This window comes from Schistocerca gregaria, chromosome 2 (genome assembly GCF_023897955.1).
Source record: "Schistocerca gregaria isolate iqSchGreg1 chromosome 2, iqSchGreg1.2, whole genome shotgun sequence".
Taxonomy (NCBI): Eukaryota; Metazoa; Arthropoda; class Insecta; order Orthoptera; family Acrididae; genus Schistocerca; species Schistocerca gregaria.
Window position 1 is genome coordinate 774630317 of NC_064921.1, and position 25155 is coordinate 774655471.

Here is a 25155-nt window from a genome sequence, read left to right on the forward strand (position 1 = left end):
AACTAACTTGACATCGAGGTCAAGGATGGGTGGAAGGAAATTGGCAATACCCTTGGAAGTTGGTCATTCCCATTCAAAGGAGGCATCCAGCATTTGCCTGGAAGCTAAATCTGGATGGCTGAATGTGGATTTGGAATACCATCCTCCGGTATGCAAATGAGTGTGCTAACCACTGTGCTACCTCGCGCAGTATATTATTTCACAAGACATTGGGTGAAAATCATGGAGAGGTCATACCCTACTCATATCTTTAGCAATTGTTGAGGGCACTGACTAACTGATTTATGTAGCTCAAAGGATCACCTAATTAATCTTTGTGGAAATAAGTCACCAAAAAGCCAACTTCAAATATTACTTTGGATAAACACCCTGTTCAGACCTTGACGATCATGAAGACCAAAGCAATTTCTGTAAAACAGTACTGCAAGAATTCAATAAGTTTCCATCTACGTCAAAACCCTGTAGTTAGAAGTGCCGAAGCTCTACTTAATTTATCATGCACGACAAATAAGTGTATATTATTTTCATGCAAATATTTTTCTGTGCAAAGAAAATCAATAATTACAATTCTCTATGCAAAATTTTGCTTAAAACACACAACAAAGCATATTTTTGTGAATGCCAAAGAAATCTGATACTAGAGGAAGGCGCACTGCAGATATTTTGAAAAATGGAGATAAAGTGACAAATGCACTTTGTCGTTTCGAATATTTGATTGACAAGCCCAAGATTATTTTAAGAAAAATACTAACAGCTGCTTCTGACAACTTCATCAATGTAGATGATGTGCACTGTACTGGCTCCATCAGGAAACTGAAATGATAAACCTTTTTACATCTGTATTGTTTCTCACAAAAAAAATGAAAAGAAATAGAAAGAGAGCGAAAGAGAGAAAGAGTGAGAGAGAGAGAGAGAGAGAGAGAGAGAGAGAGAGAGAGAGAGAGAGAGACGAACCCAACAATTAATATCCGACATGCACAAACATAGCTGCTACTGCAGAACAAATAATTTACCAGTCTACTCAATACACTGACATTCTGGCAATCCAAAACTTGGCTCTAACTAAAGCCCTCGATGAATTTCAGCCTCAAAATATGTTTTATCACGAGGACACTGGGGCTCGGTGTCACTAATTATATACATAAAAATATTTTTTCGCTGGGATTTCTTTCACTGCAATCAATTGCGCATGCTGTTACAACTACACTCACTCTCCAATCGTACAATATGAAGGATGAACAATATGATATAGGAAGCTTCATAAGCAAACCAAAAGCTGTCCTTCGCAGCAGGCTTTCAGAACAGATGACAAGGAAAGTATCAGGCTTTCCACTCGGCCCTTATAAAAAGTAATACGACAGAAAATGGGTGAATTAGGCGTGTCTGATAGGATGAAGTGGGCACCTGACACGTGAAGGGCTTCCGCTCAGTATGGTAGCGTCGATGCACAATCAGTTGATAACGGTACGGGAAGATTTTGCCGCAGACCTCGCAGGGATGTGTGCCAGGAGTATTAAGGATGGCAGAAGCCTGGGCAGCCACAGCACTCACACTCCCCTCTCCACAAGACTTTCCAGCGGACAGCATTGCACCCTGTGCACTGTTTGCAACCATCTCACTTTGTAGTTTGCCAAATACTTCATGGTACGCTAACAACTGGTTGAATTCCTCTACATTCACCTGCAAGAAAGGCAACTTTGGTAAATGACCGTGTAAACCAATAACACAAATTCAAAAATTACACATCTGATTTAAATTAACTACCAGTTACAGACGTACAAAGACAACAAAAGTGACTGTAAACACTATTCAAATTTATAACAAACTAATGAATTTAAATGGATAATTACTCAGTACAATGGAGCAGTCAAACTTGACACAGTACAACATGGCAAGCAAAGTGAGCTGATTGACTAGTTCATTCGTAAGTTTCAGTTTCTTTTGTTTTTGTTAATTTGAGTAAATTGTTTTGAAATATAAAATTATACAGAAACAAAACTTTTGCTGACATATTACACAAGAGTGTATAGGTATATCTACATTTTGCTGTATTTGCATGAAATAAAAACGGAAAATCATCAGAGAAATATAAATTATGTTAATGCCTCTTTCTACATTTGAGAGCTCTCGGTAGAGTTTTACATGTACCCAAAAGTCTTTATCCAAGATAACTTCCTGGTCAGATAACATTCTCACACATATAAATGTACAAATATGTGCAGTACTATCACCCACATTAAGAGCTTCTACTAATACAGGATCCAGTAGAATCATCTACCATTTTATTCTAGGCCGTACAGGAATACTACATACAGTATTTAAAGGACAAGAGTGGTAAATGATAAGTAACGTAACACCATTTTATGACAAAATAACCCTAGTCATGTTGTTCTTTCATCATGTCTGTTAGATAACCATCAACCCTTGTGAGGCACTGACAGAGTCAACAAACAAGTCTGTACATTATTTTCACTGGCATTTCAAATTGAACTGTAGAATTTCTGTGGATTCCTCTTACTCTAGTATTGCAGAATTTGCTTGATGACACTGTGTCAGTTCAAAGTGTGCCGATCCAAGAATCAAATTAGGAAGAATGTCCTTATCCTCATCTAACAGGGCAATTTTGTCATGAAACCCTAAGAATTTTCACTCTTAGGTAAAATCACTAAGCAGTTCCAAATCATCTATTCAGTCACTTGGTGACCATAAAGCCACCAAAAGGGAAAATGACAGAGAGAAGGCCAAAATACTGAATTTGGTATTTTTAATTGGTTTCACCACAGTAGATCATAATACGATCCATTCTTTTAATCATCGTTTGAAATATGAAATGGCAGATATTTAGATAGCTATCACAGAATAGAAAAACAACTAGAATCACTTTGTAGTAGAAAGGCATAAGGATCAGATGAGATTCCTGTAAGATTCTACACAGATTATGCGAAGGTACTCGCTATCCTTCTGCAGTAGTTTATCATAGGTGACTGACGCAACAAAGGGTATCTAACGATTGGAAAAAAACAAAGGCGGTTCCCATTTTCAAGTAGGGTTGTAGGACAGATGCACACAATAATGGAGCAATATTGTTTACCTCATTCTGTTGTAGAATTATGGAACATGTTTCGTGCTCATATATTACGATTTTATTTCTCTGTAAAAATCAATGTGGTTTCTGCATACAGAGATCTTTCAAAACAGGTTACTCTGTTCCTCCACAAGATCCACAGCTCTGAAGACATCAGTGCTCAGGTTGTGCCATGTTCCTCAATTTCAGGACAGCATTTGAAAAATGCCCCACACTGTTTATTAGTGAACAAAATAATAAGCTTACCAACTATCAGAACAGATTTGTGACTGGATTCAAGATTTCCTTCCTGAAGGAACTCAACATGTCGCTTGTAATGAACAAAATCGACAGATGTACTCAAGAGTACACCTAGGAAGTGTGATGGGGCTGTTATTGTTTACAATGTATATGAATGATCTAGTAGAACGTGTTCAAGCTCTTTAAGGCTGTTTGCAGATGGACCTAGAGCGCATTCATTAATGGTGTAGAGATTGGTTGTTAACCCTGAATGTAAATAAATGCAACACACTGCGCTTACGTAGGAAAAGAGATTCACTACTGTACAACTACACTATCTGGGTTGGCCTTAAAATGGAATGACCACATAAAAGAAATAACAGATAATGCAGATGCCAAAGAGAGATTCATACAAAGAATTTTGAGAACATGTACTTCATTCACTAAAGAAGTGGCTTACAAGGTGCTTATTCAACTGATTCTTGATATTGTCTATCAATAGGGGACCCTTAGCAGGTAGGGCTGAGAGAAGAGGTAGAGAAGATCCAAAGAAGAAGATCACAGGATCATTTGGTTTGTATTCAAGAGTTACAAAGGTGTTCAAAAACCTCCTCCAATGGCACATGCTACAAGTGAGGCACTGCACATCACACAGAGGTTTACTATCAAAATTTTGAGAAAGTACTTCCCAGGAAGTCAGACAACATATTACTTCCTCTCACATACACCTCACAAAATGACCATAATGAGACAATTTGACAAATTAGAGCTAATACAGAGGCTTACCAACAATCATTTTTCCTACATGCCATTTGCAAGTGGAAAAGGGAAGGGAGGATTTTAGTGGTACCAGAAGTACCCTCTGACTCACAATGTCATCTAGCTTGCAGAGTGTAGGTGTGGATGTAGATAAAGTATTCACTGAATTGCTTCTAGGAGGCATAGTTATGCTCAAATAACTCATGGATCACCTGCTTTTCCTGAGTCTGCATTGCGCGCAGCTTTCCCACTGATTTCTTATTTGTGGCACTTGCAGCACCACAAAACTGATTGACCCATCTCTGAATTGTGTGCTGTTCTTGTACACTCTCCTGTTTGCCAATGCTGAATTGTTGCTGCTGCATAGCTACCAGAGCTACAACTTTTGACATGCGTTTGAATCACAAAGGCACGATGCTTCATGTTCTAGCACCCCACTGTAACTGAAATGGCATCCTTCCTGCTACACTCTAACCTGCTCAGCTTTATCCTCACTGCTGGTCTGACCCTGCTCAGTTTTATCCCCACTGTGGGACTGTGAAAGCTACCAACCATGGAAAGTAGTACACTGTTTCTGCCAAACCCTGTACAATAAATATTTTCCTAATTTTATTTTCATCTGTTATTGTGGTAAGATTAAAAGACCAACAGATAGTAAATCATTTACATTGAAATACTTGTACAGTGCCTACTATTAGTAACAGGTATCATGTACCAACTGTCCTTATGTTGGTTGTATGAACAATACAGCAATATAAGACACAAAAGAGACACAGATGTATAATTTGAGACAGGAGCAAATGTAACAAGCAATACAATTCCATTAAAAGAAACAATATACATTGAGTCATAACTTCAACCTCAAATTTTCAATCAAATTTCAGTTCTTTGTTCTCAAATGTTACCAATCAACTGCCTTCATCTCACTTAAACACTGGAATATAAATTTCGTTTTTTGTACCTACAGTTACTGCCATTTCCTTCGCAGCTACCTTTTTCTTCCCTAATGCGGGTGTTTGAATGGCTTTCAGTCCTGTTCTTTACCTATATTTTCAGTTACTATCACTGATATGTCCTCCCTACTGGTGTCAGTATGAATTCTTAATTTGGAAAATTCAGAATTAAATTTATTCCTCTGCTTGTCATACCTATTACAGTATCTCCTGTTTCACATTTCATGGTCAGTCTCATTTGTCTTCTATAATTTAATCCAGCATATTTCTGTTTCACATTTTTTATGAAACAATATTAATAATATGTTCATACTAGGCTTGTGTGTGTGTGTGTGTGTGTGTGTGTGTGTGTGTGCCCATATTCTATCAATTACCTAATGTCTCCACTTCATGGTCACGTGTTGCTTGTATTCATCCCACTGAGAGAGGAGATGTGATGCTGTAATGCCATTGAAAAGAAATCAAAATCTATAGCTTCAAAGAGAGCCCTAAATTGACATTCAACTTTGTAAATTATGTTGTGAAAGTTTCACCCTGAGTAGTAGTAGTAGCTTTACTCATCCTTAGTGAAGTGTAGTCAAGCATCTGGTTTTTCTCTGCGATGCAATCCAATGGGAGTGGAGAGAACTAAAAACTGAGCCAAAGAATGGGCTAAATACTTGCATGTTTAGTTACAAATGAAGATACCACTACTACAAAACATTCAAGAGTGGGGCAGTAACTGCAGTTTAGTATTCTGGAATACAACTTTCATTGGGTATGAAAAACAACATCCAAAACATTGCTTTCGTTATATGGTCTCTACATCAATGACAAACACGATACAGAGCAGTAAAAAATCAAACAAAACATTCACAAACCCCTTTACAACCACATCTGCATCTATCTTTCTAAAGTGGGGGGGGGGGGGGGGGGGGGGGAAACACCATTGTAATCTCCCAACGTCCACCCGAAACACCATCTCCTGATGTTTTACCAGCATATTAAAATTTCTTTGCGTTCTTTGGAATGCATATGATAATCATCATTTTATTGGGCCTGGGTTTTGTCTGAAGAGTCCAGCCCTTTCAATGCAAGTCATGTACTAACAAGTCGAATGCACGCAAAGGTGAGACAGCCACGTATATATGAAAATGATGCTATACCTAAATTATGATAATTCTTGATTAAATGTAATACAATGACCAAGGAAGTTGCTGTGAAACTCTAGTCTGACCAATTTTTAGTACTATTCATAACAGTCTGAAATCCTTAACAAGCAGGATTAATGAAAAAGAGAGAGAGATAGATAGAGATAGAGAGAGAGAGAGAGAGAGAGAGAGAGAGAGAGAGAGAGAGAGAGATATGTGTGATTAATTTTTAGTCAATATGATAAAACAATAACAATCTGATCAAACAGTCCAAATGTCACGGGTGTATAGACAGTTCATAGTGTCAAATGGACCAGGTATTTCAGTGATCAGACATAGTCAGGTGTGCACATAAACTGACCTGGTAGCACACGGCCAACTTATATTTCTCTCAACCCTCTCCCACCCCTGTGAGCACTTCTCTATGTAGTCTACACCAGAGGACACGCGTCAGCGGGCAAGGAGCCGATTGCACTGGTATTTTTGGCCAGCAACGCACAGCAGGGTACCCCAGTTGTGGTAGCATGGGTGTAATTACTCCGTCCACCCTGATCACCAGAACATTGCGTTTAATTAATGATATACACAATTTGCAAATACAAAGTAATAAATAAAAATGTAAACACAAAACTATGTTAAATTGCTCTAGTTACAGTTTTATTATTGCAGTTTTTTTGCATGATATCTTCCACAGTGTTTACTGCACAGTACACACCTGCAGTCCTTATCTGGCAAGTAGAATCTCTTGTTTCGGCAGAACTTGTGGTGAAAACCATGTGTTGCTTATCATGTTATTACATGTTGGAGTTCACTGTTTGCCAGTTTCCATTATTCCATCATCATGTCATTGGCTGATTAAAGTCGTTCCAGACAGGACTACTTGAAGTATGCTTTTGAAGCTCTTAGTGTGTGGCACAGCATATGCATTCTGATATCTACCCTGAAGGAGGTTACTTTCATTAAGACATGAGCCAGTCTTGAAAGTGCAATCTTCCCAATGCCCAAGATTTGTTTTATATAGCGGGATTTGACTTTATCTAATGTTATGAGGCCACTGAATTTTAGTTTGCCCCAGATTATGTGAATATTGTAAGTTGCTATTGGTGCAAATAATGTCACTGTTATTTTTATTGAGAGTTTTTGAGGCTGTTAGATGTTGTAAATAGCTTTTATTTCTGCTGCTACTGTTCTGTTTTCCGCATGGGTGTTGAATGAAGTTGGCATTGAATGCAGAGTAACTCCAAGATATTTGTATTTTTGTCCCACTTCCAGTGATTTCTTTTAAAAGGAGGTTACCATCTCTTATGAAAATCATCTGTTTTATTTTGCTGCTGTTTACATGTAGGTCATTTTCCAGAGCCCGTGACGTGAGTCCGTTTAGCAACTTTCGTAGCTCTTATTTGTCTTCCTGAACCTATTACTGCATCATCAGCATAAAGTAAGTGTTGCTGAGCTGGCCAAAATAATCTTTGTGATGTCTGCTGTCAAGACGTTGTACAGTGTCAGACTGATTGGGACTCCTTGTTGTATTTCGTTTTTTTGGGTTATATTCTTGGACATGGTGATATCATTGGATATTTGGATGTGGTTATACCTTAAGAATTCTGAAAGTAGTCCTGTTATTTGGAGCATGTTACTAATCAACAAGCTGAATTTTCAGATGATGTTTTTCTCTTAATACTGTCGAAGGTATTGCTATAGTCTATAAAGAAAGACAACAATTCTCTCCCCCCCCCCCCCCCCCCCTCCCCCTCGGCTGTTGTAGTACGTCTTAAGCTTGCTCTATTAAGCTGTTTACAGCATGTAGTGTGCTTTTTCCCTTACTGAAACCAAACTGGTTTCTTGTATTTGGGCATCTACTTCAGTGGTAAGCCTGCTGGTTCATATTTCCAATAAAGTTTTGAAAGATGTGTTTTCGACAGCTATGCCTCCGTATGAATCGACATTGCAGGTTTCTCCTTTCCCTTTGAACAGGAGTTCTTCACTGATCTGGCATTTTCCTTGTACTCATACACTTGTTCAACTGTTTCATCCAGTAGTCTTCCATCACGTGAAAGAATTCTATCAGGTGTTCTGTATATATACCATCTGGCCCTGAGACTTTTTGTTTCTTGCCTTTAGTTATTGCTTGGCATTTTTCTTGTTTTGTTTTAGGGGTGTGACTTTATAGTACTGACAGTGTCTTCTACCACTCATCACAACACCCCTTGTCGAACCATGGTTGCAATTTGTATCTTTTGTCTGTGTTTAACAGGATTGCAAAGTCACTGTGTATGGTTCCACTGCTTCCATCGTCTGGTGCTGCTGTGGTAGACATATATATATTTTTCTACTTTTTAATATTTTAGTGTGGTGACTTCCTACAGTCATCAGGTACTTAGAGAACTGCATTTTTAACCATCAGCTATATAAATAAACCTTTATTCTCTATGGGGTTTGGTCACTCAGACCATCATCAGTCGAAGACAAGACAAATATATTAGATGGAAAGCAATTTACCTTTCTGTCGGATGTCTCTTTTTGTGTTTTTCCTAGGCTTTCTTTTAACTTATCTACATCTAATTTCCTGGAATCGTGGTTGATTGAGGTTCGTTTGATGATAATGGCTGAGTAAATTCAAACACTCTTGTGACTGGTATATGTTTTCTTATTTGTCATACCACTAATGTTCAGAGTGCTTGTTGGTTATTTGCCATTGTGTCTTAACCTCAGAATAATATGAAGTCTATTGCATTGGTTCCACTGGGTGCTATTTTTACGTTGGGTTTGTTGACGAGGTTATATTATGCTCCTCCTGCCTTTTCCAAGATCAGGTCTGTTTCTACATTTGCTTTGTCTAGACTTCTGTGGAGACTATTTGTAACGGTAACCTTTTGTCAACCTCTGTTTCTGTTCGTACTTCTGTTATTCTTTTGATTCACCTTCTATCATCATTATGGTTGACCATATATAATTTCCACTTTGATGCAATTTGTTTTAACAATAGCTGTGTTTTCATCTCTTATTGTTTCCTTTGCTAATCCTAGGCATTGTTTGAGGGAGAAGGAAATAACTCCTGCTGGTCTGCCTGTGGTTTGGCATGTGAAAGAGTTAATGTCATAGTACCCTTTTATACTAGATTCTTCTATTAAGGAGGTTCCTGTGAGGATGGGGGCATCATACCTTTCTAGTGTCTATGTTGGTACAAATGGCACTGCATCTTTTAAGCCTTTGATGTTCCATAAGAGCAAATTTTCGTGTTTATTGCAGTTCTTCTCCTTCACTGTAGCATGCTGTCTGAAAACTAAATCTCATTACTCTTTCTCCTTGTGGCTAAAATTATGGTTATTATATATCCTCGAGAAATCTGAATTGAAACCCTATTTTGTAAGCCTCCTTGTGTCCTTGTGTGCATTCATCTTTGCACTCTATGCTGTGATCGATTTCTTCTCTCTCTAGGTAACTTCTACATTTTCTGAAGTAGAGTTTTTCTTTAGGTTGTGTAGATAAAGCCAGGCCCTTTTTTCTACAGATTAAAGATCACTGTTTTCATCTACTTCAGTCTCAATGATAGATTTTACATGATTGGTATTTCTTTTCCTTCTCTGTGTATATGCTGTTGTCAACTGAGGTTCTTTCTGGACGTGACAGTGGTGACCCTCATCATTTGTATTGTATGCCTCATTGTAGTAATTTTGAGTTGTTACAACAGTTATGGTCAACGCATTTCGGTTTAGATTTTGATTTACTTTCTCATCTATGATTACATTTAACTTTTTTGATATAAAGTTCATTATGTATTTCATATCCCTTTCTATGTCATCTTTTTAGATGACTTATTGTGTTATATAGGCATTGTCCACATTGAGTCAGTTACTGGTTGGTGATGCCTGTCACTAACTTGTTTCTGTGCTAGGATAGAAGGCATCGATACTTGTGTCAAGGGTGAATGTTGGCTGTCCCTTGTTTGTTTCCATGTGGTTGTGACAAATATCACTATGTCGCTTGTACAGAAGTTGTCTCCTTGCATGTCATTTGTTTGTCTTCCTCTACCATTGTTCCAAGGATATCATTTTCATTCTTCATACAGAAGAGAGCAATTTTCATTTCTAAAAATTAATTAATAAGACCCAATGCTTGTTCCCAACATTGCTGAGATTATGGCTGGAATTCTAGTCGACGACTTTATCATTGGTGTCTATTTTGACAGCCTCTCTATGGACATTATTGCAGTAATCAGAAGTCTGTGCTAAAGTCCTTGACATACTTATTACATTTCATAGTCTTGCACAAACAGTGCTCTGCAACCACCAACTTGTTAGGATTCATTAGTTGACTGTGCAGCTGGTGTTCTTGGCAACTATCTTTGATGGTACGAACTGTTTGTCCAATATAAGTCATGCCACATTGGCACGGAATCTAATAAACTCTGGCCTTCTGTAAACTGAGGTAATCTTTTACACTCCCTAATAATGCCTGAGTTCCATTGGGCAGGCAAAAGGCAGTATTTACACAGATCTTCTTCAGTATATACGTGCATCTTTTATCCAGATAGCGCACTGGTACATGGTAAAAACAAAGTGGTCGCCTCTTTGTTCATGACTTTGTGCGTCCCCACAGATTGTCCTGTCAAGGAGGGTGCAGAAGGTGTGTAATATTCTATTTCAAGTAAATCCTCTACCCCCAAGAACACATTTCTGAAATGGGACAGTGTCACCAACTGGGACTGCAACTATAATGTAAGCAAGACTTGGGAACCAGCACTGGGTCTAATTGAGAAGACACTCAGCAAACACAATGTTCTGGTGGCCTGGACAGACAGAGTTCCTACATCCACACCACGGCACCCGTGGTACTCTGTCGGCCACAGATACCGATGCCATCGCATGTTCTGCTGCTGACACGCGCTCTCGGGCATGGACAGTGCAGGAGGAGGAGATACATCTCAGCTATGCACCCTCAGGAGGTCAGTTCATCAGCATACCAGACAATGGCGACATATCTGATTGCTGAAATACTGTGCCTGTTAGACACTGTGAACTGACAGTATACCCATAGATTATTCAGTCAACAAATACACTGGGAGAGACTCAAGTATCACAATAAGAATCTGTAAAACAATATACTACAGGAAATACTGTTTCAATGTAAGGGCTAACTCTTACAAATTTGTATAGCTAATGTCAGGTGATGGACCAATGTACCAACATCTTTCTTCTTGCATAAAATATGTGAATGTAACATGGGGGAAAATTATACTGCTATATTTACTACATAAAATTACATATGCAGGGAAGGAGGGTTGAGTTGTTTGGGGGAAGAGACCAAACAGCGAGGTCATTGGTCTCATGGGATTAGGGAAGGAAGCTGGCCGTGCCCTTTCAAAGGAACCATCCCGCCATTTGCCTGGAGAGATTCAGGGAAATCACCGAAAACCTAAATCAGGATGGCCGGACGTGGGATTGAACTGTCGTCCTCCCGAATACGAGTCCAGTGTGCTAACCACTGCGCCACCTTGCTCGGTGCAGGGAAGGAATAAAGATCATCACTGCTCATAAGGAACTATGAACAAGAAATCAAGAAGCAAAACTGGATATCTCAGGTAATTCTGAAGAGTCTAAAACACACACACACACACACACACACACACACACACACACACACACACCTTCCGAGTTACTTTATTAAAGTAAATCATTAGCCATAAAAACAAAGAAGAGAGATCTAAGCAAAGGTTAATGAGTATTACACTACATATATTACAAAATGTTTTAAAAGAAATTGTTAGTAGAAAATGAACATGGGGAGATAGTGAAGAAAATACTTACAGACCTGAGTTTTATGTGAATGGTTAACAATTATAGACAAAATTCTCTGGAGCTGAATTTTAATTCAATTCTGTCACAAAAACTTGCAATCAAATCATATTAACTGCACAGCAACAGTAGCTGCATCTACATACACACCCTGCCAGTCACCATACAGTGCATGCCAGAGGGTACATTGTCCTACTACTACTTATTCCCTTTCCTCTTCCATTTGCAAATGAAGCGAGGCAAAAATGACTGTCTATATGCCTCTATAGAAGCACTAAATTCTCTTACATTGTCTTTGCAGTCTTTACGTGAGGTGTACTGTGGGGCAGTACAATCGTTCTGCAGTAAGCTGCAAATGCCAGTTCTTTCCTTAATACTCATGTGTTGATTGAAACTATCGGTAAGAAATCTAGCAGCACACTTCAGAATTTGATGTCTCCCATTAATATGATATGTTGACTATACCAAACACTTGGAGCAATACTCAAGAATATGTTTACCAGTATCTTACACGCACTCTGCTTTATAGAGTAGCAGCATTTTCACAGAATTATCTAGATATAAAAAAGTCAACCATATGTGTTTCCTAATAGTAAACTTACTTGCTCATCCATTTCATATCACTTTGCAATATTATGCTTACATATTTTATCGATGTGACTGTCAGGCAGCACGACTACTACTGTGTTAGAAAATTATAGGATAATGTTTCCTCTTCACCTGCATCAGCCTACATTTTTATATATTTACAGCAAGCTTTCATTCATCACATGAAGGAAAAATTCTGTCCAAGTCATCTTTTATCCCTCTACAGTCATATGACAAAGTGAGTTTCCCATCGGCAAACAGTCGCAAATAATTCCTCAACCCATTTGTCAGATCATTTATGTCTATACAAAACAATAGCTGCCCTATCACACTTCCCTCGGGCATTCACGATGATACTTGACTCTGACAAACACGTGCCATTCAGAATGATGTACTGGGTTGTATTGGTTAAGAAGACTTCAAGCCACTTACACATCTGAGAACCAATTCCAAATGTTTGGACATTCATCAACAGTTTTCTGTGGGGCACCGTGTGAAATACTTTCTGGAAATCTAGGACTATGGAATTTGTCTTTTGTCCTTCATCCACGGTTCACAGGGTATCATGGAAGAAAGGGAAAGCCGAGTTTGATTCATGTGATGCTTTCTAAATTTGTGCTGAGGGCAGAATTAAGAGATTTATTATATTCGAACTTGGAATATACTCAAATATTCTGCAACAAACTGACGTTAATGATGTTGGTGCTTAATTCTGCGGGTCCCTTCTTTTAGCTTTCTTATGCACACCGTTACCAGCTTTCTTCCAATCGCTTGGAGCTTTGCAGTGTGCGAGAGAGTTATGATAAACATTAGCTAAATATGGGGCCATTGCTGAGGAGTACCATGTAAAACGAAAATAGTTGTCCCCTTGGACCTGGCGACTCTTTCAGTTGCTACTCAATTGACCGAAATGCCTATGTCTATGCGCTAAATGGCACATTAGACGGCAAATGATGGTATGTCCGTAATATACCCTCCTGGGAGAATGACTTTGTGAACAGGAAATTTAAAACTTCAGTTTTTCTTTTAATGTCTTTTATTGCCAAAACAGATTGTCTGACGAGTAACTCAATGGAAGTCTTTGATTTGCTTAAAAATTTTATGTAGGACCAGAATTTTCTCGCATTCTCAGCAAAATCGTTAGCTAACATATTACACTGGAAGTAGTTGAATTCTTTGCCCATCAATCTTTTAATAGATGCACGAATTTCTACCAACTTTTGTCTGTTGAAATTTCTGTGGTATTTTTTGAATCAGGTTGCAACAAACTTGTTTATCAGCATTTTTGAAATTTTGTTACTGAACCATTGTCAGTCTTTTCTGCCCTTCATCCACTTACTCGGGACTTAAATTCACCCATAATTCTTCTAGATCCATGATACTGTAACTTAATGATATCCTTTCACTGTCTCACTATGATGGTAATAACAGCTTATCTGCTCTTTCCAGTATAAAAACTCTTCTAGCTTTCTATTGGTATGACAACTACCTCGAACCAAAAGATCACGAGGTCGAATCCCAGATAGACCATAGATTTTTCAGTCTACCTTTAACCCAGCTTTCATCTCTGAACGATGTGAAGATTTGCTAAGGATGCAGAAGATGGTAAAATGGTGACCACTTGAAAGACTCGCACCATACTACTGAGTCACATGAAATAATAATAACTTCATCATCATCATCATCATCATCATCATCATCATCATAATCTTCACCATCACGTAGTTAAGACTGTCTACTGCTAAAAAGTTTGCACGCTTTTTAACTGGATAGTATGTAAGTGCCCCTACACTTTGTTCATAATATTAATTAATGTCTTTTGCAACGGAAAAAGTGGATTAATAACATTGCAAAACCTAGACAGTCAACTGATAACTTCTGTGAATTACGAGTCAAGAGTTTCAAATCTAATCTGGGAAGAAAAAAGAAAGATAGTATTTATTCTAAGAAGTATTTTTTCTTTGCTTATTATAGTTAAATATTGCACCAGCACAAATTTTGGAAGATAATTCGTCAAAGCAGACAACTGTGACATTTTATGCTTTTACAATGCAGATGTGACAGGGTATAATTTATGGAAACCAGGGAAAAACTTCATTATTCATAAAGGTTGTACCATGATTAGACCTGCAAAGCCCATATTTCACACAAAGAAGTGTCAGGCAAAACAATTAACTCCAATTCGATAAGAACTTTACTACTACATAAAATAGAAGAGCTCATTTACCAAGTGCTGGCATAAAGGTACTTGTAGCAGAGGCAAGAGAAATATAAATAACAAAAAAGAATGAAATGTAACCTTTATTTTATTTCATAGTTTACAAACTTCCAATAGTTCCTTTGATGGAAGTGAAAGTGAGAGAGGAAACAGAGGTACATATAAATGTGTAATTTACAGACAAACAAAAAATTGCTTCAATCAGACAACAATTGTGGGTAAGGAATCAGTGTAAAAATGATTATGATAGTTGAGATTAAAGACATAGGGGTTGATAAAAAGGAATGCATTAAAAACAATCGGATGATTTGTTAAAGCAGTAAAGGAAAAAAACTTTGCATCAACTTTGAGACTGTAACGAGTGTTTGGTGTTCACACTTGTCATTGAGGTTATCAATACCATTACATAAATATTGCAAGGCAGATTTTAAACAGTTACAATAAAGTACTAAAATGATAAGCTCAGTTCTGAACAGTGAACAAAAGCTACTTCCACCCCCCCCCCCCCCAAAAAAAAATTGGTAAAATAACACAGCAGATTTGTGTAGTTAATTGATTTTTTTGCATACATATTCTCTGGGGACATTATGACTAGTGATGCAACAGACCTCTGCTTCCGCTTCCACAACTGTGGGAGTTCAACACATATTTTCACATCCAGTTCCACATTCGGATCTGCGTTTTTATATCTGAAGTTTATCCCAACTTTTAACAATGTGAGATTATCTATGCATGCGCTTATTGACCCAATGCGCCAGCTGCTGCGCAGATGGGAGATTGTTGGGTGGGGCGTGTAGCAAATGTGCCCATAGTGACTGTTGCATTTATTGGGGTTCTTATGCAGTCATCTCTGTTCACTGCTGTGAAAGTATAGCTTTTCTCACTTGTCAATCTACTTTGAAGTCCACAGTTTTGTGGTGAAATGTTAGTTAAGAGTGCAATAATGAATGGAAAAGCAAACCTTATGTAGAGCTATTTCACTGAGATTAATGACAGGAGTACCAAATGCAAAATGTGTGACAAAGTAGATTCATGAAAAGGGTGGACGACCACTGCATTGAAGAGTCATCTTAAATCGTTACATGTTGAGAAATTTGCAGAGGTTGAGAAGTTAGATGAAACTATTCAACTTTCAATGGAGGTGGAAAAACAAAAGATTGATCAATATTTATATAATAATGTAGTCAGTACTAATAATATAGTTTCATTATTATAAGGTAAGCTCTGTCTCTTGCTGGTGACAAGCTGTTTTATCCGAATGATTCACAATATGGTAACATTTTAAAGAGCTCACGCCATGCTTAGTTCCACTCGGGTTGTGTTGGTAGAAGTTGATAGATAAATGTGACTTTTCTCTTTGCTGCATATAACAGTCTTTGGCACTGAATGAATACACCACTGTAATACGTGAGATGCACATGAGTGTAAGTTGGCAGCACCGCAAGAAATTTAAACTGGTGTGATGTTCCTGCAATCATCCAATTTGAGGTAAGCGCTTTATAAAGTTATCTCACTCTATATAAAAATGTTTCTACGAATTTTATCTTCCATTTACTTATACAAGAGTGATCGTACTCAAGTAACTGTTTATAATTTGAAACAATACCACTCATGTTGCATTTATTCAGTAGACTGTTACATTCATTTATTGCTTACCAAGTGTTGGTAACATCTTTACCATCATAAGTTCTAAAATAAACACTAATGATGGTAAACAAGTTACTGAAACCTAGTATGGAGTATGAAGAATAAAATCAATATTTATAAATTAACATCCTACAGGGAAACAAATATTTAATTTCTTGGGATATTTTACTATTTTTACTGTGCCGTCATCACAGGTTTCTTTAACTCCAGCCAAAGATGCTAAACAGCAACTTAACATTGCAACAAAGTCTGCAAGTAAATGCTTATTGGGATTCATCACACCTAAAGTCTCAACAAATGGATCGTATGATCGATGAAAAGGTTGCCTTCCAGAACTTATCATATAATTTTATCAAGGGAGCTGGCTTACACAGAATAATGAATGCTGCTCTTCCAAAGTATAAGTTGAGAGGTCATGATTTTTTTACTCTGTATTTGTGCAATAACTTGTACGATAAGCTGGCAAGACAAATCAAAAGTTTACTTGGAGAATTTGAAAAATATCTTTCACAACTGACACGTGCTCTGCTCTACATTCCAGAACTTCCTTACTTGGTTTAACTTATCTTGGTATTTCAAAGGATTTTTAGAAGATATCTATAATTTTGAAATGTGATGTCATAACTGGACATTGTACAAGTGATGTAATATCAACAAAATTAGAAATGATACTTCAAGAATGAGGCATAAATCACCAAGCAGTGTATTTTATTGTTTGTGGTTGTGGATGTAACATGATTAACGCATTGCAGTTGCCTGGCTTTGATGATGTTAATTGTGCAATACACCACATATAAATTTGTAATCAAGCTGCTGTGGAATCACAGAAGTGGCTCCTACAACTTACCGCTAAACAGAAAGGAACTGCCACCCATTTCAATCATTCCTCGGTCACACAAAAGCAGCTGGCAAAAATACGAAGGTAACACCTTAATCAACCAGTTTCATCTGTCATTCAGAATTGTCCAACAAGTAAATATTGTTAAATATTCATAAATGAATTTATAAATGAACTTTAATTTTATGGTATATCTTTAGTGTATGTATTGTTTGCTTTGTTTTTTTGAAAATCCTACCAGTTAATTTAATTTCTACTAGTCCCAGCTGGAATAACACGCTCTATATAATGGAACAATTATCACAGCTCAAGGATTCGATTGTAATTATGTTCAAATCCAATCACGACCATTTCCACTGAACACTGGCTAAATGTTCAGAAATTTGCAGAAGTAATGAAATCTTTTAAAGAAAACTACTAGAAACTCAGGCACTTCTCAGAAGCATTTCATCAGTCATAACAGTCATTCAAATTCTTGCAACTACTTTACAGCAAGAAGAAAACACTTCAGAACAAATCCAAAAGCTACATGATGAATTGAATTCAGGCATGAGATCTGGAGAACTGACCAAAAATGTTAAGTACATAACTATGATGTATTTAAATATGTGATACAAATCAAAAGTTTTCAAAGGCATTGTCAAGAGCAAACTGAGTCCTTACACTTAATATGATGATGATGAAAACCAGAGGTCCAAACTCATCTCAAGATAGACTGCATAGCTACTAGCTCTACAAGATGCCAATTTCAAATTGAAAATCAACCTTCAACAATTGTGGCTCAGTCACAGAATCTCAATTAGAAACATCGTACAAACATTGGCAATCCTGTAAAATATGAATGAAAATCAGCACGACTCGACTACAACTAACGAAAATGACAATCTGCTTTTGTTGCTACAATCAAACTTACTGGAATACAAAAAGGAAAAAGACTTTCTCTAAAAGATGACCACTAACGTGTGGTGGAAATCAAATGGACACACATACCCCTATATATTGCCACTAGCTCTCCAGTATTTGTCAGCTCCTCCCAGTAGCACTGCCAGTGAACTATTATCAGTGGAGCTGGCCTCATATATGAAGAACATCAAACTATGATTGCAGTGAGAAAAAGCGGCAAAATGACTTTTTGTTAAATATAACCTGCCACTGATAAATTTTGAGTATTAATACAATTAAAAAATTGTGTTTGATACAGAATTGTTACTTTTTTCTTAATATACACAAATCCACTTCCATTTCCGCTAGAATTGGCTTTTGACATCTGCTTCTGCTATCACACTTCCATTGTGTCACTGTTTACGACACATCTCACTGAATTGCACAAGAGAATGTGTGGTGTGGGTGTTGTGTTGGATTCGTTGAGTGTACCTTATTGCCCCTCACTTTTAAACACTTTTGCTTTCACTGTATCTAGAGCTCCTTGCTGTAACAGTGGGCGTACAGTGCACAGCATGACGCTATACTCTGCTACAGTACACAGTCATACCTCTAGAAATACCTTTGGCTACAGAATCTACAGCTCATTTTTCAGATCTCTCTTCTGCCTTATGATACTTCCCTTTGCACAACTTTCATTACTGAAAAAACTGTGTGCTGTATGTTGCTAGATCTCTGTCTTTTACTAAATGAGCAATAGGAGCACTCCATGTGATTTGACTCCCAAGTTTCACTCTGCTAGAACCTATAAAAACTCCTCTTCCTTGTTACACAAAAGTTCTTATGGGTACTTTACAGAACAAACATTCTTAAGTCAAAAAATAAGATAAGAGACTGGTTTAGCCATGGCCTAAAAGTTGATTCTCAACAAAAATTTCAGTTTGCACTTGATTGCATGCTGTGCTCAGACTTCCAGACAGAATAAAGCAGGGTACCAGACAAGGAACTGAACCCACAACTTTGCCATATGGGGATAATGATCTTATCAATCGAGGTGACTCAAAGCTTTGTTGACACGAAAACAGGAAAGCTTCTGTGGAAATTGAGATGGTAGCAGGAAGGAAGATTTGCCTTAACACGCTGTTATCAGCTGGATCATTCAAGTTGGAGCACGTGCTAAGGATAGGGAAGGAAGTCAGCTGTGTCCTTCACTGCCCAAACCACATTAGAATCTGGATTGGTAGATTGAGTTTTGAACTGCTATCCTCCTAAATGTGAGTTCAGTGTCATGCCTCTGTGCCACCTTACTTGTTTGGTAAAGTAGGAGGCACTGGGATCCAGCAAAGTTAAATTAACAGGGATTGATAATACAGAGCTACTATAAATTTGTGTCTTAATTGTGCTTGTCTGCAACTTAACATGTCATCTTTATGGAAAGTAGCAATCTATTTTTTCCTACACTGTTGATATTCTAATCTGCAGTTTGCAGTGTTTGATAAATAATTTATTCATTCTCAAAGCTTGTATTTTCCAAAGTATTATAAATACATACAAATATGATTGAAGCATAAATAGAACTGTGAACTGGCCAAGTTTTCACTTTGTGCTCTACAAATGTTCTATGAATGCTCCTCTAGTTACATGAAACGTATCCAAGCAGTAGTGTGGCAATGTCTGGTCGATGGTCATCACAGCAGCACTGGTGTATAGTCTCTGAGCTGTTCTCGTGTTCTTGGTAGTGTGGGTAGGTGAACATGGTCCTTAATGTTCCCCACAAGGAAAAAGATCTTTGTCACTGCACCTAATTCAGCGATATGAAAGTTTGTTGTTTAGATAATGACGAACATTGTAGTTCCAATGAGGAGGTGACCCATTTTACTGCAAGCTGAAATTCTCAGAATCAGTAGTCAGTTGTGGAAACAACCACAACTGCGACACAACAGGGTGAGAGGCACGCATCAGAGTCTTCTCAAAGAAAAAAAAAAGGCCCTCCCAACTTCAGCTGTGACACTGTACAGAAAATATTAAATTCAGTGAATCTTGTTCATGTGTCACAATATCATGGGTATTTTCAGTAACCCACACTATCACATTGTGACAATTAACATTCCCAGAAACTGGAAAGGACATATAAATATCTTGCATATTCCAACTCACAAAAACTCTTCTCACTTTGTCGCCATTTTGTCAAGAAAATGCACTCAGTAACGCCACTGGGGGATGCAATGCAAACTTGGGGAGTTCACAGTTCTATTCAGGCAGTCAATCATATTTGTACATGCAATATTTTGGAAAACATAGACCTATGAAACTGAATGAACCATTTATGGAGCCCTGTACAATAAATCCAATTAAAGAAACTAGGCAGCTCAAATCCAAAGTGACAAAAATCTTTCTTCAAAGTTTGTAGCTGCAATAAAATGGTAACTATACAAATGAGCAACAGAATTACAGACATTGTTGGACAGAAAACACCTCTCCAAATAGGATAATTGGAACAGTTCTGTAGATGCCTAACTACAGTGTTGTCAAGACATCGTAATAGCCATCAGGGTGAAAAAATTAGTGGCAAATGGGCAAAACTCATGATACTAGTGGATCTGATCACAGCCAGATCACAAATGCCCACTGCGAAGCACAATACATTTCCTAATTGCGCAGTCAATAGCCTTAACGCTTGCCACAAAATCAAGGGTGCCGTCGACTTCCACAGACCATACCATTAGACAGTCAGACCACAGCACAGAAAATCACTTACTAATTCGATGTTGGAAAATAAAAACTTGTGAGAAGCCATAGCACATAGAGCCACTTACCAGGGTGCCTCCCCCCCCCCCCCAAATCTCCCTTGTTTCAAAGCCCTAGGGGCAAAAAGGAAACCACAGTAGATACAACAATGAAAAATGGACCACATTGTAGAGCATCTCAAAGAATTAATTTATTTATCATCAATGCACCTCTACATGTGAACCATTTACGGCATGAAGAATATCGTATCCATATTCAATTTCTTGCCAAGTTCTTTGTAACATTTCCTCTGTTATTGTTGCAATCGCATTAGTGATATGATGTCGCATCAAAGGAATATCGTCCACTTTGGTCGCATACACGCGGTCCTTCACGAATCCCCACATGAAGAAACCAAACAACGTAATGTCGGGTGAACATGGTGGCCAGGCAATGAATCATCCATGTCCAATCCAACAATTGGGGAATTTCCTATACAGGAACTTGTGAATAGCCGTTGACCAATGCGGTGGAGCCCCATCTTGTTGAAAAATGATGTTGGGTTGCAAGTCTTGTATCTAAGGGTACACAAACTGTCCCAACATGTCGAGCTATGCTGACCCACACCCATTCACTGCTTGTTCTGCAAAGAAGAACGGTCCAACAATCCTGTCATGCATTAGCCCACACCAGATGTTTAGTTTAGGGCAATCAATCACAAACATGTTCAATAACACTGTGTGGACATTATGCCTATTAACCCTAGATGCTTGACGAATTGACTTACGTGGACTTTGAGAAACATTTGTCTGATGTCCTCCACTGTCTTTCTGAAACTCCGTAATGTTCACTGCCAGAATGTTTCAGAACACTACCTGTTGTCAGGAACTCCCTATACCATTCTTTAATTGTTTTCACATCAGCTGGATCACTTTCATACACGACAATGACAATTTCTTTGCACAGTAATTGGTGATTTTGTTTCTGAAAACCACATTATTGCTTGCGTGCGCAGCTGTGGAGTCGCCATTTTCACTTCATACAACCAAGCTGCACTCTGGTGACGATCCTTGGCACTTCTAACGCAGGAATATAAATAGTTTGAGATGCTCTAAGATGTAGTGCATTTTTCATTTTCGTATCTACTGTGTTTTTTCTCTCCTGGTTCCTTGAAATCAGGGAGGTTCAAGTGGGACACCCTGAACTATAGGCTACATGAACCAACACTCAGCAATTATCCACCTTTTCACAGCATCTCACAGAATACAGAGGAACACACACGCACAGGAACAATTCAACTGGGTGCTTTAGAGTAGGTGAAATGTTGTCTGGATTGATAAGCTGCAGTAAAAATTTGTACATGTTGATGGCAGGATATGAGCATGCTGAAAATCACAAACTGTGTGTTCCATTTGACAACAGAGCACTCTTCAAGCATGTGATGGAAGTAGTCTCAAATGGAGTATCTGTGCTTGGAATGAAATGCCTCTTCACCCTTCTGCATATCTCTTCCTCTGACATTCACTGTCAAATGATAAACGAAAGTATAAGTCGAAAACTTACAGGGACAATTTATTTTGTATGTGCTGTGAGACACTACAACATCATGTACTCAAATTTGTAATGGCCAGGACCAATAACTACGCACAATCCATTACCTGGTCCTCACACACAAGAGGGTGGCAATAATATCAATTTTTGATGAAAAACTCTTTCCTCGATGACTGTCTAGAAAAAACAAAAACTTGGATCTTGATCAAAGGTAACAGAAATTCCAGCACAGTACTGTGCATCTATCTGAGATTTATATTCCTGAATATGACAATGGACACTGGGGCATCTGTCTGTCACTCTACTAATGGTCTCCATTATGAAGCTGAACTGAAACAATTAGCAGATTTCAGGAATTTGATCACAATCTATTATTAATGTCTTTAATTATACTTAACACTGCTCTATGGTACAAGCTACCTAGACACTTTCTTAACCTCATTCAAAATCATTTGCCTGCACAGCACTACCCTGCAATTAGACTGCTTCATACTGATTTTGTAACTTTCTTTTGGGGGAACTACTCAGTCAAATGCTAAGATCTAAATCTTGAAATGATCAGTGGTATGCAAAACAATGACCAGTTTATGTTGCCAGTTTGAAGGCACAAAAGCAGAGTGACAGATCAGTCAGCAAATGAAAGTTTTGAGCAGTCATCAAATAAGGACTATACTTACCACTCATGGGCACTTACCGCAGTATCAGGTAAGAAATTGGAAGCATCTGAAATGTGTACGTACCGAAGGATATTAAGGATACCACGAACAGATAGTCACAAGCATGGCAGAACTGCAGCATATCGACAAAGGTTTAGAAATTCTCAATATCATCAAGAGAAGAAAACTCTAATACTTTGGCCATATAATATGCGACAACAAAATACAGTGTTTTTGCAGCTGACACTTCAAGGAAAGAAGAAAGGCGAACATAGCCCAGGACATAAAAGATTAAGCATCTACCTCGAGAAATTTAAAGAAATAAGGAAAAGCTAAAAATGTTATAAAAAGGGCAGACTGCTACTCGCATTATGGTGGAGATCTTGAGTCGCAAACAGGCACAACAAAAAGCTTGTCTGCAACTCAACATCTCCACTATATGGTGAGTAGCAATGTATTCTTTTCATAATACTGTCTTTCTTCCATCCTGGATTTTCGATTGTTTGGAAAGCTAAAAATAGAGTTGAACGGCAAATCTTCTGAATAGAAGTCTAGTGTCTTAACCAATACTGTTGTGATTTATGATTTATGCCACTTAGCTACTGTTACGGAATCATAACTGTCGTGTCATATTGAGGCTTTAATTACTTACACTCCAGTGACTTGGTAATAGAACTCCAAAGCACTAATGTACATTTTACAGGAAAAAAAAACTGGGCCACTGTAGACAAAAGGCAGGAAAATTAGACCATTTGGAACTATAAGCATAAAAACCACACCAGGTTGTGCCACCGAACAGTGGAAGTGGGTCAATGACTGGTAAAGTGAGATACCAAACAGTCACCCTGTATTCACCTACGCCCTATGTGCTAAGGATTGCTTACTATACTACACACATTGTGGAACCTGAATGTTTGAATCACATTGACAGCATCTGGATACCAGCAAACATGAGGCACAGGCTACAAAAGTCTTAGGCATGTGCTTATAAGAGTCCACTACCTACGATTTAGGTTCAACTGAGAATGAAAGAGCAATTTTATAAACAAGATTTTTTTTCTAAAATTGTTCATATTCATCTTTCACAAGCTGAAATGATACCTCTGCATGTTTTAGAATGAAGATAGAAGCCGCAAAGTTACCTTTAACAAGCACATAAACTCGAGTGTTCAAGCAGACTATTTTGACGACTTTTCTCCCATGGCATAATGGTTAGAAGAATGAAGTATTATTTTTTGTTTTCTATAATGAAAAAGATGGTGGAATTTCAGACAATGTTTACCCAAATTATGAAATAGAGTGTGAGATTAATGAAATAACTGGCTCTACTGCACACTGGATTCACCTTAATTCAAATATTTTTCTTCAAGTAGCTAAAGTTGCAAAAATGTGGTGTCTTATTTCATAGAAAATCTCCAACCACAAAAGCAATTTTTGAAGAGCTATTCTCAAAAGATAGAGCCCAAAATGAAATCATTACCAGTTCAATGTAAGAAATGTTGTTAAGCCCATTAATTGCACATACCTTGTTCCTGTCCGCCCCCCCCCCTCCCCCAGCAGCTGAGTGGTCAGCACAACAGAATGTCAATCCGAAGGGCCTGGGTTTGATTCCCAGCTGGTTCATAGATTTTCTCTGCTCAGGGACTGGGTGTTGTGTTGTCCTAATCATCATTATTTCATCCCCTTTGATGAGCAAGTCGCTGAAGTGACGTCAAATTGAAAGACTTGCACCCGGCGAACGGTCTACCCGACGGGCGGCCCTAGTCACACAACATTTACATTTTTTACCTTGTTACTCAACATACGAACATCCAAGTCCAAGCTTCTCTTTAAAGCTTTGAATTGTGGGCGTAGTTCATTTCTAGAGGCCTGTAAAAAGCTTCATATGTGACAATTAAAATTTGTGACAAGTAGGTGATCCAGTAACTTTGTTACTAATTTGATAAATTTGCCCATTCATACAGCTTTAATGCATATTTATAGGCGCACAAGTACTCATAACGTCCTTTAATCATTCACTGTTGGTCAAAGTATTCTGTCATTAATTTTTGGGAAAATGTGATCAACTGCTTTAAGTGTAGCCATACAAATTTACAACATTTCTTAC

The 25155-nt window shown here is 38.0% G+C and overlaps 1 protein-coding gene across 1 annotated transcript in view; it reads right to left on the minus strand.

The window, feature by feature from the left end:
• The window catches only part of LOC126335011 (zinc finger protein 808-like), a 194395-nt gene that overhangs the window by 50396 nt on the left and 118844 nt on the right, over window positions 1-25155 (minus strand). Inside the window, 1 exon segment of the mRNA XM_049997840.1 lies at window positions 1405-1680. Within this exon segment, the coding sequence (XP_049853797.1) occupies window positions 1405-1680 (276 nt within the window).